This window comes from Parus major, chromosome 9, assembly GCF_001522545.3.
Source record: "Parus major isolate Abel chromosome 9, Parus_major1.1, whole genome shotgun sequence".
In the NCBI taxonomy this organism is placed as follows: Eukaryota; Metazoa; Chordata; class Aves; order Passeriformes; family Paridae; genus Parus; species Parus major.
Genome location: NC_031778.1, coordinates 10,034,684 through 10,052,896, shown reverse-complemented (window position 1 = coordinate 10,052,896; position 18,213 = coordinate 10,034,684). Strand labels below are relative to the sequence as shown.

Here is an 18,213-nt window from a genome sequence, read left to right as displayed (position 1 = left end):
TGGCTGACAGACAGATGGGTTTAGTTCGCGGAGAAAGCAACAATCATCCTGGAAATTAATTTCCTGGAGTCTCTTGATGAAGTAACAATTACATTTCTGCTATGTTATGGAATGCCAAAGGGATACAAAGGCTTGAATGCTTTCTGAGCCTGCTGATGTGCTACAGAAATTCAGTGGTGCATATTCTGGAGTGCTCTGGCTGTCATGCTCTAGTCACTCAGAGTTGGCTATTTGCACCACAGATACCAGTGAAGTGCATGTAAACATATGGGAAAAGCAGAGAAGCAGAAGAGAAGGTGGAAGGAGCCTCTCCCACTGTCCAACTACTCAATTATTTCTTCTTTCCCCTGTTAGAGGGGATGCAAGTTCTTTTATCTTGTGACTGCTATCACAGAAAGCAGGTAATTACCTGAATGTTATCCGGCATTAGTAACACTGCAATGCTGATTCTCAACCAGAAATATTCAACCTTGCCTTGTTCATGACAATTGTTTTCAACTGAAGAGGTCGAAATTACTGAGTTTTTTATCCATCACATGACTGAAGCTAATGGAGTGGATGTATAAAATAATAACTATAATAGAGGAGATATAAAAAATACAGTGTAAAAAATTCTGGTTTGGACTGCTCTTGAATGAAAACAGGAAAATAATATTTTCTGATAAAATAATATCAAAAAGATATATTTTAAAGAACAAATTTGCTTAAAATTTGAGAGTTCCCAGTCTTTTTTTTTCAATAAGCTTAATTTCAGCAAGTGTTCAATGTTCCCTTGCTATTAAAGTCACTTTGCCACAGCATCAAAGTAAAAGCATGTGTTGTTATGGGAGAGATAACAGATAATTCTACCCCAAAACAGACAACCATGGACATGCAGCATCTCTAACCAGTGCAGTGTCTTATGTGAAAAGTTGGAGAAGCTTTCCTAAAGAACTCGGATTTTAACATGTATGTAATGGATTATACAAACAAAGAGGGATTGAGTTTTGAAGAAATCACTTTGCAGAAAGAATTTAAAAGTATTTTGAGCTGCAGGTTTTTCTTCTACAGGTCTGTGTAGCCATGTGAAGATCTTTGTACTCACTGTATTTCCCTGAGCTGTGAATCAACAAGCTGATGGGAACTTAATTCTAATCATATCTAGAAAGGCCATATCCAGCTCTTTTATAAGCAGGTGCAGCACTTCTGAACTCACTGGAGTTGAGGCAATGGTGCAGTGGGTTTCTTTGAGCTCTAAAGTTTGACTCTGTTAGTAAATGTGCTTCTGTTCATCTTTCCAGTTCCCTTTGCCGTATTTATTCTTCCAGCAGTTTTTACATAATGGTTAATAATGTGATGGAAATTAAATTTAAACACTGCACACTGACTTTGTATTGGACCATGCCTCTGAATGCTAGAAAAAGACACAAAGCCAGGCTTGTCAAGAAACTGCTGTTTGGGTGTCATTTGACTAAATAGATCACATTTTATCCTTTGTGATTTTCTGTTACTGCCCATGAAGGAGACTATTGGTTCTTACTCTTTTTTATAGAACCACCCTATTTATAGTTCCCCTTTTCACCAGCTGGTTTAGCTGCTTGAAGTGACTACCTTAACAGGATTTCAGGGTTATCTTCTTGTCAGACTGTTCTTTTTAATTTCCAAGTGCTGTATATACAACAAACTAGACAAGATGTACATTGCCTGGATGAATTGTGATATTTTTTAATATCATCCTATGATCCTAACCAGTATTAGCAATTCCAATTAAATAGGATTAAATTTGTCATAATTATAAAGAGGATATTCTTCCTTTCAAAATGAAATACATTTGCCTAAAAAGTTAATGGAGCATTCACTGTAAAAATGCTTAAAAATGTCTCATATGAATTCTTTAATGCCTGCTGGTTATTTGTTAAATATCATTACCTTTGCCACTTTTATAATTATTAATGTAGTTACTGAGGTGTGCCAAACCATGTGGTTACTTAAAAACTAACATTATGAAGAATTTCTAGTACAGACCATAGTGTGCATTGAAATCTTATCCTTAATTAATTTTATGAACATTAATACAACAACTGAAAGTACTGTGATTTTGAGCTGTCATGTGCTATTTCTAATCTCTGGAGTATAAGCTGTTAATCTTTATATTTTGATACAATGAGGAAAAAGGGAAGAAATTTCTCTTATCGTTGTCATCCAGAGATGGGAGACATGGAATCTAAATCAGAAGTGTCTTGCCATATATCTGCACACATTAGATCTGCATTCAGACCAGTCTGACAGCCTGACAGAAACCACTGTGTGTGACAAATGTGCTGCAGATCAGAAATAGAAGCCCATCCCAAATTTCACAGATCACAGCTGTATTCCCTCCCTCATATCCTGACTGGGCAAAGTGCAGTAACAGCGCTTTAGAAACGTTAATTAACTGAATGATTTGGGCTGATCAAAACTTTACTGACCTCTGAAGAAGATAAGAGTAACAAACAGCTAGACCTTAAACTCAGCTCACCTTTGTGGACTGAGCACCCCCAGGGAGGGAGGTGCTCCAGGACAACCTTCACTATTGTGACAAAAAGCAGCCATTTCTCCAAACTCTGCCCAGCTGAATCCCACATGTTACAGCTTTGGACTTTCTCACTACCTCCCTCTAAAACAGATTTCTTTTTTTTCCTGTCCTTGTACATTCCCTGTATTTCTACCACAGATCAAGATTTTATCCACAGATGCCACTAAACTGAATCAACTCAGGTGCTTGAATTATCTGCCATCATCAGCATCCTTGAGAAGTGGCTTCTGAGAATATCTTAACCTCCCAAAGCATATGCTTGGAAGCCTTGTTCCCAGACTGTTTGTGATTGAGTAAAGGGAGTTTCTAAATCAGTGCAAAGCAGAAGTACATTTGAAAAAGGAACAGGCACCTACTAGAAATAACTTTTGCAGAGTGCTACATTTCTGTAGTCAGGATGATTCAAGTCTGTTCCTGTGTTGAAATAATATGAGACCATAAGCTTAAAAGACTACCAAAAATTAACCCTGAAGGGAAGTACAGGTTAATTAGAAATATCCTGACCCATGCTAGAGAGAAACAGATCTGAGGACATAGGCAATTGACAGAAAAACTGTTCAGCCTAGATATAGTTTCAGGATCAAGAATGTTTATATAGAAGATCTGGAATACATAAATACAAGAAGCTTCTTTCAGACTGGCTTTACTTTAAGGTCTACTTTGAGAATCTCAGGAAAATTATGCTTGAGAAAAGACTCCAGTGGGCTCTCTACCATAGGACCTTAGAGGCGTCTGTCCATTTTGTCCTTGAAATGCTGAAGTCTCTGCAGTCTGGTGGAGATAGGCATAAGAAATTCTGTGTTTCAAATTAAAAACCAAGTGTGTTTAGTACATGTTAAATAACACATTTTAGTGGAAGGCTTCACTATTAGAAAAAACTGCACAGAAGACTGACTGGTTGGTTCCTAGAAGCTTTTGCATAAAACCTACCTGCCTTTAGATGGCCTGAAGTATAAAATAACATAATCCAAAAATAATTTGATTTTCTGTTACTTGGGTTGTACAGGAGATCAAACTAGATAGGTGTTCCTATATGACCTTAAAAATCAACAGAAAAAAAGTGAGTGAAGGTTTAATATAGTGTTATGCAAATTTGTTGCATTTTAGGCCTGGTGGGGTATTGGTAACAAAGCCTGGGAAAGTTTGAATTAACTATTTCCATAGCTTCAAAAGTCAGAAATATTGAGAATGAATATAATAAAGTAGTTCTATTTGGCAGGATGGATATAAATTATTAATTGATGATAAACTTTTATTTCTTTTGGCAGATCTGCAGTGGAAGTCTGGGCATATGGCAGAGAGTCTAACAAATATGCCTCGTCACTCCCTCTACATCATCATCGGGGCCCTGTGCGTGGCCTTTGTCCTGATGCTGATCATCCTGATCGTGGGCATCTGCCGCATCAGCCGCATCGAGTACCAGGGCTCTTCCAGGCCAGCCTATGAAGAATTTTACAACTGTAGGAGCATTGACAGTGAATTCAGTAGTGCAATCGCTTCCATCCGACATGCCAGGTTTGTGCTGGGGTGGGGATGTCCTAGGAACCTGTTCTGATGTGTCATTTCAGTTCATGCACGGTGCACCAAAGTGCTGTTGGCAGAGCGAATGGGCTGCTCTGCTGGGAAACACCAGCACTGCTCACTCTTCTCATCTGAAGTGTGACAATACAGCAAAACTCCTTGAAAACAGCGTTATTCTGACTTTATTTGGTGCAACTGGTGAAGTGGTACAGATGCAGAGTTCTTAGCCTGTCAGATCTTTTGTTAGGGATGTAAAGATTCTTTAACTGCTACACACAAGTAATATGATCAGATAGAAAAGGCACATTGATTTTTGTGACTAATTTACCAGATTATTCAGTGAGAATCTCTTCACATCACTCATTTTTATGCTCCTATTTGCCTTTCTTACTTGCTTTCCTAGAGACAGTAATTTTTTTTTACTTAAAGTAAATTTAAAATTTAATGGAGCACTTGCAAGGCAGGGCATTGAAAGTCAGAATAATAGAAAAGTAGAAGTGGAAGGGATTTGAGAGCTCAGGTGTAAGCCATGGCACTAATATGGTATTTAATATACCTAGCTCCTTGCCAACAATTGTGTTTAAAAACTTCCAAAGGTGTTGAGTAGATTTAGAAAGGGCTTTCCTAAAATCTAACCTGGATTTTCTTTGTTATTAACCTGGCTGTTTCTTTCTTACTGCTCTTCAGACTGTCATAAAGGATAATGTATCACTGTTCATATCATTCGTATATCAGGAGCTGAGACCTCCCCTCCTTCTCTCTGAAGATTTATGTGCACCAGATAAACTGAGGAATCACCTCCTGCATCTTATTTATGGCATTCCTGTTCATACATCTGAAAAACAAACCTGCTTGGTTTTTTCTTTATATTTTTTTTTTTTTCCTAGTGACAAATGACATACTTTTGTGACCTCTTAGACCTTTTCCTCATTCCAAAATTCTCTGTGTCATTTTGCTTCCTAGCCAGTATGGTTTCTTCTGTGTTTGACATCTCTCTTAATAGAGTAGAACTTTCATTTTTGGTGTTTCTTTTTCCCATTTCTTCAATTTGTCAAAATCACTTCAAATTCCAACAGAGTATTCATGTGTGTTACCATTAAAATGCTCTTAAAACAACGGAGGGAGACATGTTCCTGTGCACTGACATGGAGAAATGTGTGCATATGGGTTGGTGATTGCTGGTAATTCACTTTCTGAATGTTCCAGTTCTGTTTCAGTGAGGATGAAATTGTACTACTGCTGAAGTCATCAAAATTATCTGCAGTGGGTGAGGCGTTCCCCCAGGCTCAGTTAATCACATCACAGCTGTGGGTAGTAGCTCTTCAAAGTGTTCCAACTTCAAAAAATTCGTAGACTGGGATAGATTAATGATGATTTTTCAAATCCATATTATGTAGTTAGAAATTACAGTGTTGTCCACTGAGGATTTCCCTGTCTTGGAAAAGGTATTTCTACTTAATGCAAGTGAAAATGTTTTAATTACAAATAATTTTCTGTGCCTTCAAGAATCCTTTTAAAAATCAAATATAGAGCTGCCAAGTCAAGTAATTCATACAGGTTTATTGTGGAGATTTTTTGTGTATATTTTGGATTCAGAAAGATATAAACCACTGTTTTGGTCATTTCAATCCAGGAAAAGGAGCAAAACTTTTATAGTTATTTTTGCATAAATTCTTAAACCTACATATATAAAGGTCTGAATTTTCAGAATTGCTGAATCTAAGAAATCTACTTCTAATAACAGAAAGTTCAGCATTTTCTGAAAATAATTCCCTTTCACAGTTAGATACCAAAACTTGATAGTAATTTCAGAAAATGGAGGCCAAGGGAAAGGTTAGAAGATTATTTTCTTTAAAGGGACTCTAGTAAAGTCAGCAGGTGTATGGGAGTGTGGATTCCTGTTGCATACTCAGTAAATTATTTAAAAATTACTTGTTCATCATCACTTGTTTTTTGGCATTTTTTTCTAGACGATTTTGTTATAATCTGATCCTTACTAATCAAGGTACTTGCTGTAAGACAAAACCAATGTGCTCAAGGATCATTACTAATAAATGTCTGCTTCTAGTGAATGTTTCTAGGATTAGCAGATCAGAGCTAGGTAGTTTTCCAAGCAGATGAAGCACAGTTGTCTTTAGCTTTCATTATGCAGACAGTAAAGAAATATTCCTTTTATGTTAAAATTTATACATTTTAAAGCTGGAAGAGAACAGTGTAATGAAATAGTTGACCACTGGCTATGGCAGCCATAAGGTGTCATTGAAATGGAGCCAAGATCTTTTATTGAAACAGAATTTTTCACTTTAGAAAAGCATTCACACTGAGTTCATGAATTATCTGGTGACAGACTATGCTGCAGTTAGTTCTGTGTGTGCCCAGATATCAGTAGCCTTCATGCACCACTTACAGTGTAGTTTATTTAATTTTTATTTTCATACGCTGATCTATCCTGTCTCTGTGTCAGTTGAAGAGTCTGGTTTATCAGACTCTGATTAAGTTCTCCTGTCACAGCTGGGTCAGCTTCTCTCTGCTGCACGTTCTCCCCACTCCTGTGGAGTTGCCTGTGTCAGACTGTGGTGTCCTAAATTTCCGGATCGGATGAGCATCAGCACACGCTCATTTCTTACCATTTCCTGTCACAGAGCTCTGTCAGCTGTCTTTTTGTAGAAGTGTGATCACATGCACATGTACTCTGGTCTCCACATTACCTGCCAATTGCTTAATATACATCCCCTGCCAGGGTTAATTTTCTGGCAACTCTAGGATTATAGCTCAATTATTCTAAGCAAGGCACAATGCCACTTGCACACCTGACCTTTTCTCTGAATAATTCGAAGAAAATAAATTTCCTCATTCTCATCCTGTGGAAGCCAAAAGAATCCCTTCCTCCTCTCAATATGTTTTATCTTTTTTCTTAACTTCTGGTCTCTTTCTTCTCTTGTTCAAATTTTATTTGTGGACACTTTTTGCCAGTTGCTGATTTTGAGCAGAGTAGCAACATGTGGTTTCTTTATTCTGAGTAAACTCTGAACTTCTGCCTGTCCCACAGAAGTCAGAAGATACCATTTCCTCAGGGTTCAGCTGTCCAATGTTCTCAAAAATCTACTTAAGTGGATTGTTGAGGTTAATAACCCTCTATAGTTAGGCATCTCTTGAAATGTTGTTCTAAGGAAGTGGAGGAGCAGGACCATTCCAGATGTGAAGATGATTTGCAGTGTCTGTCACACACACACACATGGAGCTGCCTTTGCCAAGAATTGCTACAATGAATGTGTCCTCAGAATTGTCACGGAACCCTCAGTTTCTCTCAAGCTACACAGGTCTCTCTTGTTCAATGCTTCATTGCAAAATATATTTTCTGATTGCTATTTCATGTAGTTTGTGATTATCTTAGTGATGTGTATTATTGTTATACACTGGTAAGCATGTCTAATGTACACATTGGAACATCACCTTTATCACCTGTGAATGGACATCCCAAAGCTAATGTTGAGCCCAAAGAACTTCCCCAGTGCTGCTGCTACACTGTTTACCAACCCAAGCACATGATTGTTCACAGTATGGCATTGAAGCTAATGGAAAAATGATTATCCATCATGTCCCTCTAGTCTTTTTCCATACTCAGTACTTCCCAGGATCAAGATTTTCCCACACAGTGTATACTCTTTGTTAGATGAATAATCTCATCCTTGGTTGTCCTGGAAAAAAAATCTTTATTCACTTGTTTGTATGTGCTTTTGTTGTAAGCAGGTAGTTAATTGATCCAGCACACTCTGTAGCAGGAACTTGCATCTTTTCACTATTGATTAGCCCTTTAATCATTGCCTCTTGCAGATTGTATTGATAATTGCTTTGTGTGTTCCTTTATGTCATCAGTCAGATAGCATAGCATTGCTGTGCAGTCCTAGCAGACACACACCCACTGAACAGAGTTCCCATTTAACACTTCTGTCTTTAACATAAACCTCTGAGGCTGGTGATAACTCTGTTTGCTGCTTTGGACAGTGACTGACATCTGAACCACCGGATCAAAGCAATGTGGTTGAGCAGCTCCATGGCTCAACCAAACCATAAACAACTTGCACATGTGCTGTGCTCTTTCTCAGCCTTTTCTACTTAGGAGCACCTGTCAACCCTGACCTAAACGAGAAAACAGATTTTGTCCTGCTTCACTGTGTGCAAAAAGCCATGTACTGTCAAAAAGAGCAGGTATAGTTTGACTGAAATCTCTGGAGAATGTTCACCATCATTTGTACCTCTGCAAAGCTCTATTTCCTATAAACCCTTGAGAGTGTTGGTGAAAAAGGGTGATTCAGAATTCAATGCTGCCTCTGATTTAGTAAGATGCCATGACTTGATTCCTTCATTCAGTTCTTGAAATATTATCTCATTTGTAGAAAATCAGGTTTATCCATCATGATGGGGATGAGCAAATGTTGTCTGTATTTATTAAAATAACCTATAGAAGGCAGACATTCATGCATGGGGATCAATCTAGTGTAGCCTTATGGACAGCTGAAGTACTCTGAAAAATTAATTTTTCACCATATATATTATAATGCTTTCAGCCATTTCAGTTTTGTCTGCAATTCTAAATCCTTGAAAACAGGTAAGAATGAAATTGGGAATAATGAACCTGCATAAAAGTCCTGGAAGAAAATCAAGTTAATTTGGTTTGGGCTAAATATATTCCTCAGAATCTGGATTTCAGTCTCCAGTGTGCACAATATAAATGAATATAGGCTTAATATAGTACATAAGTGCATAAAAATCAATGTGGATGACTACATTAATAAATCTGTTTCTGTGTTTTCTGTACTGTTTTCTTTGCATCAGGTCCATAAGAAAAAATATTTGACCATTTTTTGCCTCATTTTCCTGTGATTTCTTTTGTTTTATAGAGTTTATCTAAACTCTCTGAATTTGTATATAATCACAGGCCATAACTCACTGCATTATTACTTTGAACTCATTCACATTTCTGTTTGTCACCAAAAGTTTTCTTTTATTTCCAGGTTTGGCAAGAAATCCCGACCTGCAATGTATGATGCAACCCCCATTGCTTATGAAGATTACAGCCCAGATGACAAACCTTTGGTTACACTGATTAAGACAAAAGATTTGTAATCTAGTGTATCTTTTTTGGATTATTTTTCAAAAGGATGGGCTACTAACCTAATTTAAATATTTTTAAGAAGAAAGCATAAGTAATTTAAACCATTAGATGCTTCAGAATTTTCTGTAGAATATTTAAGAACCGATTTTCTGCAGCTTTTAGTTTGGAAAAATATTTTAAAACAGAATTTGTGAACTTCATGATTTACATTTTAATGTACCTTGAGCTCTATAAACTATAAGCTTATGATAGTGTGTGCTTTTTTCTTGGTAGACACTATTACTAAACCCAGATGAGTTTCTTGTGGTTGTTACAGAACAGAAAACAATAATTAATGAGGAGTTCTTTATGAAATGTCAGTGCCAGCTTTCTCAGTAGAGGTAGGAAAAATGTGAAGCATAATATGATATATAATATATCCATTAATTAAAAAAGTCTAAAATGTTTGTGTTGTGAAAAAGAAACTAGTAAAAATTATTATTCCTAATCTGAATGAATTAGCTTTTGCCTTATTCCATGCATGGATAGATAACCTATTCCTCCATTATTTCCTGAAAGTTGCTAAAACATACTCTTGAGTTGATGTTTGACATTTTTGTAATAGTTATTCAGGCTAGGCCTTGTATAATAATTAAAGTGCCTCTTGAGGCAAAGTATAAGGGCATGATCCTTTAAACATTGAAATCAATGAGAGAACTTCCATTGACTTCACTGCATATGGGATTGGATCCTACAATTGGACTGAATCTATATTTTTCTTTAAAGGTTAAAGTTTTTTATATTGTGAGTAAACTAAGCATATGGTTTGAGTTGTTTGTTTCCTAAAGGTTGTTGATGTACAGTATTGTTTCATGAAATATTGTGTATTTCTCATAGTGCTTCTTATTTAGGATCAGTATGGGGTTTTTGTGGCTGTATTTGATCGCTTATGGGCGTCTTAAATTCTTGCTTATTTCAGAAAATACTGAATAAAAGTTAACCAGTGAAGATTGCAGCTGTTTCTTTGTTTTTCTTCATTTCAAACTGAAGTGTTGTCTATAAATTTGAAAGGACATGAGCATATGATGCTCTATAAATAATGCCAAAAGATGGTATTTCAGCTGTTAATCTGAAAAGGGAAAAATGGTTTGTATTATCAAGGTAATCTCTCACAAGTAAGATAAATGCAGCTCCAGAGTAAAGGCACAGTCCTGGATGGTGGATGTGCAGGTTAGTAACACCATTCTGTGTCTGAATTACAGAAATGCCAAATGCTCCTCAGAAATCCAGAGTACCTTTCCAGATGCATCCTGTATCTGCTGCCATGGGCTTTCAACGATGATGATCCAAGACAATAATTATTAAAAAGAGGACTGAGGAGCTCAGACCCAAGTTTAAACTAGATTCATTCTTCAGGCATGGTTTTCTATGACAGAAGTTGTAAATTTGCATCTGGTGGCAGTCAGATGTTGTTTTTTGTTGGTACAGTTTTTTGCTCTACCAATATATTGAAACTTTTGTTTTACTGTGATTTCTAGGAGTGTTTTGAGAACCCTTAAGAAAGAAAAATCGAGAGCAAGCCATACCCTGTAGAATTTTTGGTAACTTGGGCAGAAAAGAGGCTCTGTTGTTGTAATTGATTGGTTAATCAAAGGAAGGGAAATACTCATTCTTCAGAATTTTTGGTCTTTTCAGTCAGCAAAATATTGCAAATCTATATAAAGTAGGGAAGCAAGCAACTCTGTTGTTCTAGGGAGCATACATATTCATGGTCCATATTTTACGAGATGTTGCAATGAGCAGCAGCCTTTCTGCATACAAATCACACCTTGGTAGCGATTCTTGACCAACCTATATTTCTCTCAATTGACTGACTTGAACCATAAGTAATTTGTGAGGAGCTATTTTCCTGTCAGCTTGAAGCTTCTAGCTTCTGTAAATCATCCTGTGCATCCTGTGAATTGTATTCTGAAAATTACTTTGTCTTCTTCCAATTTATTTGATTGAACTCTGATGGCATGTTATGCATGCACTTGTGAGATATTTGTGAGGGACTGCACTGCCTGCCAGGTGGAGCTGCCCTAAGACCTGGAGGGAACAAACCCATCTTGTGTGTGTATCCCAACTCTGAATCTGCAAGAACCAGTTGGTTACTGTCTTCATAAACCAGATTGTGTCCTGAGGACATACATGAATGTGGACAAGGGACACTGCTTATTTCATATCCTTTCCCCAACCATACGAGGTCTGTGCTGTACAGGGAGAAAATACAGATGTATAGCAAATACCACTTGCTGTTAATATAGTACACATTTTTGGGTGGGTGTGGTTTTTTGGTTTGTTTTTTGGTTTGTTTTTTGTTTGTTGGGGTTTTTTATTATTATTTTTTTTTCTGTAAATTATCCAGTTGCAGAAAGGGCTGACTGTATGTAGTCTTCCCCCAGCAATGGGCTAACAGACTGGAGCTTCTCCTGGACAAGATGGGAGACAAGTCTCTGGGCCTGTCATTAACCTCTAATACTTGTGTCCTCTCCAAGTTTGGTTATTTTTTTATCGTCTTTCATCTGGAAATAGGATAACATCTTTGAGTGTTTTTTCCCCGGAAGCATGCACATGTATTCTTACTTGTTTCTTGGGGTGATGTGACACTTGCCTTTAGAGCTAAGAGTTGTGATACATGTGCTAACAGGAAAATGTCATCATTTACAAGGATTCTGGATAGTCAGTCCAAAATGATGGAAGACAGTGACCCTATCCATGTGGTTGTGCTAATTGCAGTATGGCATAGATACAAGGCCTGAGGAAACAGTTGAGTAAAACAGCTAGAAAACACATGTTAGCTAAAACCATACAGATTATCCCCATTAGAACCTGCAGGTGTAAACCTATTTTTAGCTGAGAAAAATTAGACCACTGCCACAGCTTCATCCTCTCTTTGTGTCTTGTCCTGGGAGGTGCTTTGGGAATCTGCATTTCTCCTGTGTGGACTCCAGAGGTGACACCTTGGCAAATCCCCCTGTGAGAAGCCTCAGTCCCACATCAGAGCCAGTGTTCAGTAACAGACCTTGCACTTGGAAGAAGCTGACTCTCAATCCTTCCTAACTCCAACACACTTCATCTTCCAAAGACACGGTGAGAAATGAAATCGTTGAGGGGTGCAGGTAGCTTGAGAAGGAGATGAGGTCTCCACATCAGCCAGGCCTGCTGTGTCACAGCACACACTCACTGCAGGGGCTGTGCCATGGGGTGCTCTCCGAGGTGGGGAGCTCGGCCTTTCTGCATCAGAGTGCAGGCCATCCCTGTCCCTCAGGGATCCCAGAGCCCTGCTGTGTCCCTGTGCCAGACAGGATGAGCCTGTGGCAGCAGCGGCCCTGCCATGAGTCGCAGTGGGACACTGCCAGCCCTGTCCCTCACCTGGGCAAGCAGGCAGAGGATGAAAGGCCTGGAGGTGCAGTCCTGACTCAGCTTAGCCTGCAGGAACTCTTTTCAGCTCTCTAACCCTGTTCCTGTTAGTACATTAAACAATGGGCTTGGAGGGACACTCATGGCTGGGATGTGGAGAAGCCACATAGGAGGTGAGAGGTTTCAAGGAGACCTGAGGCTTCCCCTGCCCTGAATAACCCTGTCCATTGTCAGTCAGGGCTGGGTAACACCCTGTACCAAATCCATCAACTTGGTGTTGCTGCTCTTCCTCCTCTGCAGCTGTGGCCAAATGCTATGCTGGTGTGAGGGGAATGAGAGCTGAAAAGAGACATCAGCTCAATAAAGTGCATCCTCAAACAGTGAAAGTCTCTGTGTGGTTAATCCCTTTGAAAACAATGGTATTTTAAAGACAATGTGTGTGATGTTTTGGGGGAAAGTGTCTTGGTGTCCCTGTGCATCTAAAAATATAAAAGGTCTGACCATAGTAGTAAACATATCTTGTTTTTGTGAAGTCTTGTGTTGTGACACTTCAGTCACAGAACTGATGTTTTCATCTTGTCTCAGCTTCATTTCTGGAAACAGCATGGCTTTTCTCTAGCAGGGCTTTGTTGAGAAATGGCTGATCAGTTATGACATTCTGAACATGCACAGTTTCCTCTTTGATAGCAATAGACACCTGATGAGGAATAAACTCAACACCTCTGAAAATTATTCTTTATGTAAATAGCTGAGAGGAATTGAAGAGCCACTCCTCACTTGCGTTGCCAGAGGGAACTTCTTTTCCCCTTCATGTGGCTAAATCCTTCTGTGTCCAAAATTTCCTTCTTATGTTGCACACAACAACCCAGCTTTTGCAGAGCAGACAGGCACATTGCATCAGACAGATGCAAATCCAGCCCGTCCTCCCTTTGGGTGCCTCCAGCCTGGTTTCTGTGGGAGGTATTTGCTGTGTGACCAGCTTTGGGAACCTTTTTTTTTCACTGCTGCCATGTGTTTGAGGTTCATGTGCTGCTCAGTGCAGCTGGGCTGAAATTGCTGTTTGTATGGTACTCTGCTCTTGTATTCCTGACCTCACAGCGGGTGCAGAAGTACAGTGCTCCCATGGATCATGGAGGGCAGCTGAAAGCCAGATTAATTCAGGGAAGAGTTTAGTCTCTCATGCCATGCTCTGCTATGAATAGTTAAAATAATGAGTGTATTATCAAGAGCTAATGAGTTCAGACATGTTCCCAAAATAAAAAATGGGAGACAGGGCAGTCCAGCATGTGCTTCAACCTTCTCTTCAAACCTGCTGAGAGAGATGTGCACTTTCAGCTTACAGCTTTCAGGCACCATTTATTTTAAAACAAAACATAAACAAAATTCTAGTTTAAAATTTGTTTTTTTCTATCAGCATCCATCACCCTTAGGAAATGCTCTGCATGAGCAGGGGAGCAGTGAGAGAAGGGCAAAGCACAGAGCTGGTGCCAAATGAGAGACATAGAGCTGATCTGCTCTATCTCCTCCCTGCAAGTTGTCTTCTGTCCCTTGAGACTTTGGCTGAGCGTCTGCCAAAACACTGTAGTTGTGTGAGGTCAGGAGGAGTGGCATAAGGCAGATTTGAGACACTTTTATTTCCATCTTAAACATCTCATCAGGGAGATGAGAGCAGCCAGAGCCTGGCATCTGAGCAATCAGATGCTGTTGCTGAGAATGATGGAGATTGCTGCCAAGATGGGCAGAGTGTAATGTGCTCTCAGCTCCTCCTCAGTCTGGTGTGCTGGTCACTGGAGAAGTGTCCCTCAGAAATCATCTTCCTTGACTCTCTGTTCTTTGCACTAGAGTTGATCCCTCTGGTGCAACTTCTGTGCTGCAGGATCCCCTCTGTAGGACCCAGCATCTGAGCCCTTTATACCCCTGCCTCATATTTTGGAATGGCTCCAAATAGGTGAAGGTGGTTCCTTCCAACAGGATGTGGGTCAACTAGGGTAAACAAACAAATCTTCAAAGCAGTTATGCCACATCCAGCTTCATCTGGGCTCAGCTGGCTTCTTTTCTTCTGCAGTACAAAATGGATAACAAATATGACCTCCCTGGAAAAGTCAGATTTCTCTGTTATTATGAATTCCAGTTTCAAATCCTCCTTTTAAGACGTTTATGATAAGATGATTATTGTAAATAAGCTTCCCCTTTAGCAAAGAATAAATCATCAAATAGACTTTGTTTGGTGAGATCTTTGGCAAAGGAATGTAAATAAATAAGCTAACTGAATAAACTTCTTTATCTGATGTGCTGAGCAGAAAAGGCAGCAAAGTTAATCGTTTAGGAAAATAAGCTGGACTGCTGCGCTTTCTTCAATAACAGACCAGTCCAAGGGAAACAATCTGCTCTATCTCGCTGACCCTGGAGTTTTTGCTAGCATCCCACAGACCATAAGAGATCCTGTTTATCACTCTGGCAGCAATGCTGTCTTGTCAAGGAGATGTCCTTCGGCCTACATTTTTGATTTGGTTCTTTTCCTGTGGATTGGTCTACTTCCTGTCAGAGGTAGCTCCTCACAACAGAAAGAGATCTCTTATGAGGTTAGCTGTGGCTTCTCTTCCATCTCCTGGGAGTAGAACACACACGGACAACAATCTAAATCTGCAGGGTCTTAAACTTTGGACTCCATTCATGTTTCCATATGAGAAAGTTTGCATGTGATTCTGCATGGTTCTCAGTCTAAAACCACTCAAGGAAATGAGTGCGACTGTTCCAATTTTCACCATGGTTTTTTATTGACTTACGGATTTGAAGTAATCTGAAGTAAATCTGCCTGGAATCTGAGCCTATAAGCCAGATACAAGATGCACAAGGTAACAAAAATTCATGTAGCTTCTGTGGAAAAGCAAACAGTCTAATGCAATGGAGGTTATTTTGGCATGTAAGCACTGCATTAGCAATTATTTTGTCAGCAGAATACTTTGTTCTCGCCCCCATTTGTAACTGTTGGATATGTGATCATTGATGGTGCAATTTGGTCTCCCAGAAGCTTATTTTCTATGTCGTATTGGGACAGAGTGCACAGACAACAGTTACGGCTTTTTCTCGCTGAGAACAGATATCTATATGGGTAGGTTACAGACAACAGAAAGCAGCTTCAGCTTGCTGAAAAGGGTATTTGTAGATCCCAGTGTATGGCACTGATATTTATTCTGCAGATCAGTCTGTGGTTGTTTGATTTGCTATGTTGCATCTGTCATGTTAAGAAGGCAACCAGGCAGTAACGTGTCATGATGCAGAATAATTTATTTCAAGGATTTTGTACCTAAAATGTGCTGTCCACAATGTCTTATTTGTGTTCTATACATGACACCAGTTCCTCCTATTAATTTAATTTGAACATTTATTTCAGCTGTTTTTCCTTTGTATGGCATTTGCTAGAAATGTCTGTCAAAACAAAGCTGACAGAATGTCATGTAACTAAAGATAGATCTGCTTTTGCATGTGCCTATTATGACATTTCACTTTTATCTTGCCATGAATTTGGACTTGAGATTGTTCTACATATAAAAGATGATAACCAGTTATTTTTATCTCCAGTACTCATCACATAGCTCCCCTCTTTCCTGGTGCCCTGTCTTATCTGTGTGCAATAAGGACAAAAACAGGAGAAGATTTTTAGAGCACTGAGATAGGTGTGGAGTTTATCAGTTTTTCTTTGTCTTTCATTTGTTTCATTCCCATGGAGAAAATATTTTACAATTCCATGGAGATGCCTTAATCCCTGAGAGCTTTGAAGGGTTATTTTACTTTAACTCATGTGAAATTTAAAATAAGGTAGTGAGCTAGCAGTATTGACAGACTTCAGATTTAAATCAAAATGTCTCACAGCTGTAACTTGGTGATATATGTTGCTGAAGTCTGGAAGATTTCATTTGGAATACATCACTCAATGGTTTAGTTTATTGAATGGTAAGTATGGTAATGCTTTGATAACATTTTGGAGTTTCATGCAATAAACTACAAAATTTCTGTAGAAACTGCTTAATACTATCTAATTTTCCCTCACTTTAGGGGACTGCCATCTGCATAGAAAACCAAAATTCCCAACAAAACTACTACCCTACCCTGGCATTAAGTCTGGCACTATCCATGTTTTTCCAGTTGTTTTTTTCAAGAAGCTTTGATTTTGCATAAGCAATGATGTAATTTTCTCTTTGCCCATAAGGCAGTACCTCTCAAAGAGGGCAGAAATTGTGGACAGAGAATTATCAGACTTCAAATTAACAGTTAAATATGGTCTTCATTCAGCTTTGAGATTTCTGAGAATTCATTGTGTCTCTTTTCTGTTTATATGTTGTCTCTTACTCACATCCCTCTCCTTCAAACTCTAGTGTCAAGGGTGATTTATGAGTGCAATTTTCTGTGTAATATTATGTAGCAATAGTTGGCAAATCCCTTGCCTCAGCAAGGGGATGTATTCTTCTTTGTCAGACACCAAAGAGGCACACAATCCTTGAATTTCTTTAAAAAGACAAGTCTTTTTGAAAGGAAAAATGCAAATCCCATCTCATAATAATTCATCTCATAATTACTTATAGATATGTTACATGTACAATAACTGCTCTGGCCATGTGGCATTGGAATTTTCATGTGATGGATCTACTGGGAGTCCCTCTGACTGTCTCAGGTCCAGCTCTGTAACCAAACTCTTGCTCTTTGCTTGAAACAAGCTCTGCATGGTGCTGAGCACAGCCTGGGAGTCCAGATGCATTGCTGTGCTGGGCATTGCTCATGATGAAATTTAAGCATGAGCTTAATTAAGGACTTTGGAGGTTTGTTAACTTTCCGTTATGTATTTTTGCCTCTTACAAGGGTTGAGGTCTTTTTACATTTATAGAACTCTTTGAGTTGCAAGACTTGGTGAAATATTGGTGGCATCAGACATATTTTCTGTGAGGGCTCTACATTCATGCTGGTTCCCACAACTTCAAAAGGACTAAAGTCCACTAAATTATTGTACACAAGAGGGTAATTCTGGTGCTTTTCTGGATGATTTTTAAATCTCTATTTACAATCTTTATGGGTATTTGCTAGAAAATCAGTTCACATCCTCCCAGCAACGCATGTTAAAATTCTTCCCAATAATGAGTGCAGTGCCCAGTTACAGACAAAGAGGGCGACCCTTTCCAGCTTACCTGTCTGCCTTTTCTTAGTTGGGACTGGGGTGAAGTATAGTTTTATCCTTGAACTTTGCTTTGCTTCCTGTCTCACACATTTTGTAGTCAATGTCCACTGCAAAACAGGGAATACATGTCCTTTGTCCTACAGCGCTCTGTGTTTCTGCACCTTGATGTGCTTGGCCACACTTAGCCATTAGGGTTTTACTGTACCAGTTGTTGGCTGTGGGGGACAGTGAGTGCATTAAACAAATGACACCAGTGCTGTTGCACACTCTGCCATGAACATCTCAGCAGTGTAATTTGAAAGTTACCTGGGTTTAGCTCTTAAACAAAGCTTGTGTGCACAGCTGCTTCCAGGGGAACTTGGATTGTTGCAGCAGTGCTCTACATTCCCATGCTCAAGTGGGGGAAGGAGAAACATCTCCTGGGTTGCCACACAGCCGACCATTCTCCTTAAGCCTATGAATAACTGCTGG

The 18,213-nt window shown here is 39.0% G+C and overlaps 1 protein-coding gene across 1 annotated transcript in view; it reads left to right on the top strand.

The window, feature by feature from the left end:
• DNER (delta/notch like EGF repeat containing) overlaps positions 1 to 10,185 on the top strand; it is a 111,718-nt gene extending 101,533 nt beyond the window's left edge. The window contains exons 12-13 of the mRNA XM_015638206.2: positions 3,823 to 4,069; positions 9,091 to 10,185. Coding sequence (XP_015493692.1) covers positions 3,823 to 4,069; positions 9,091 to 9,202 — 359 coding nt within the window. The 3' untranslated portion in view covers positions 9,203 to 10,185. The remainder of the gene's footprint in view (positions 1 to 3,822; positions 4,070 to 9,090) is intronic.
• Positions 10,186 to 18,213: the final 8,028 nt, after the last annotated feature.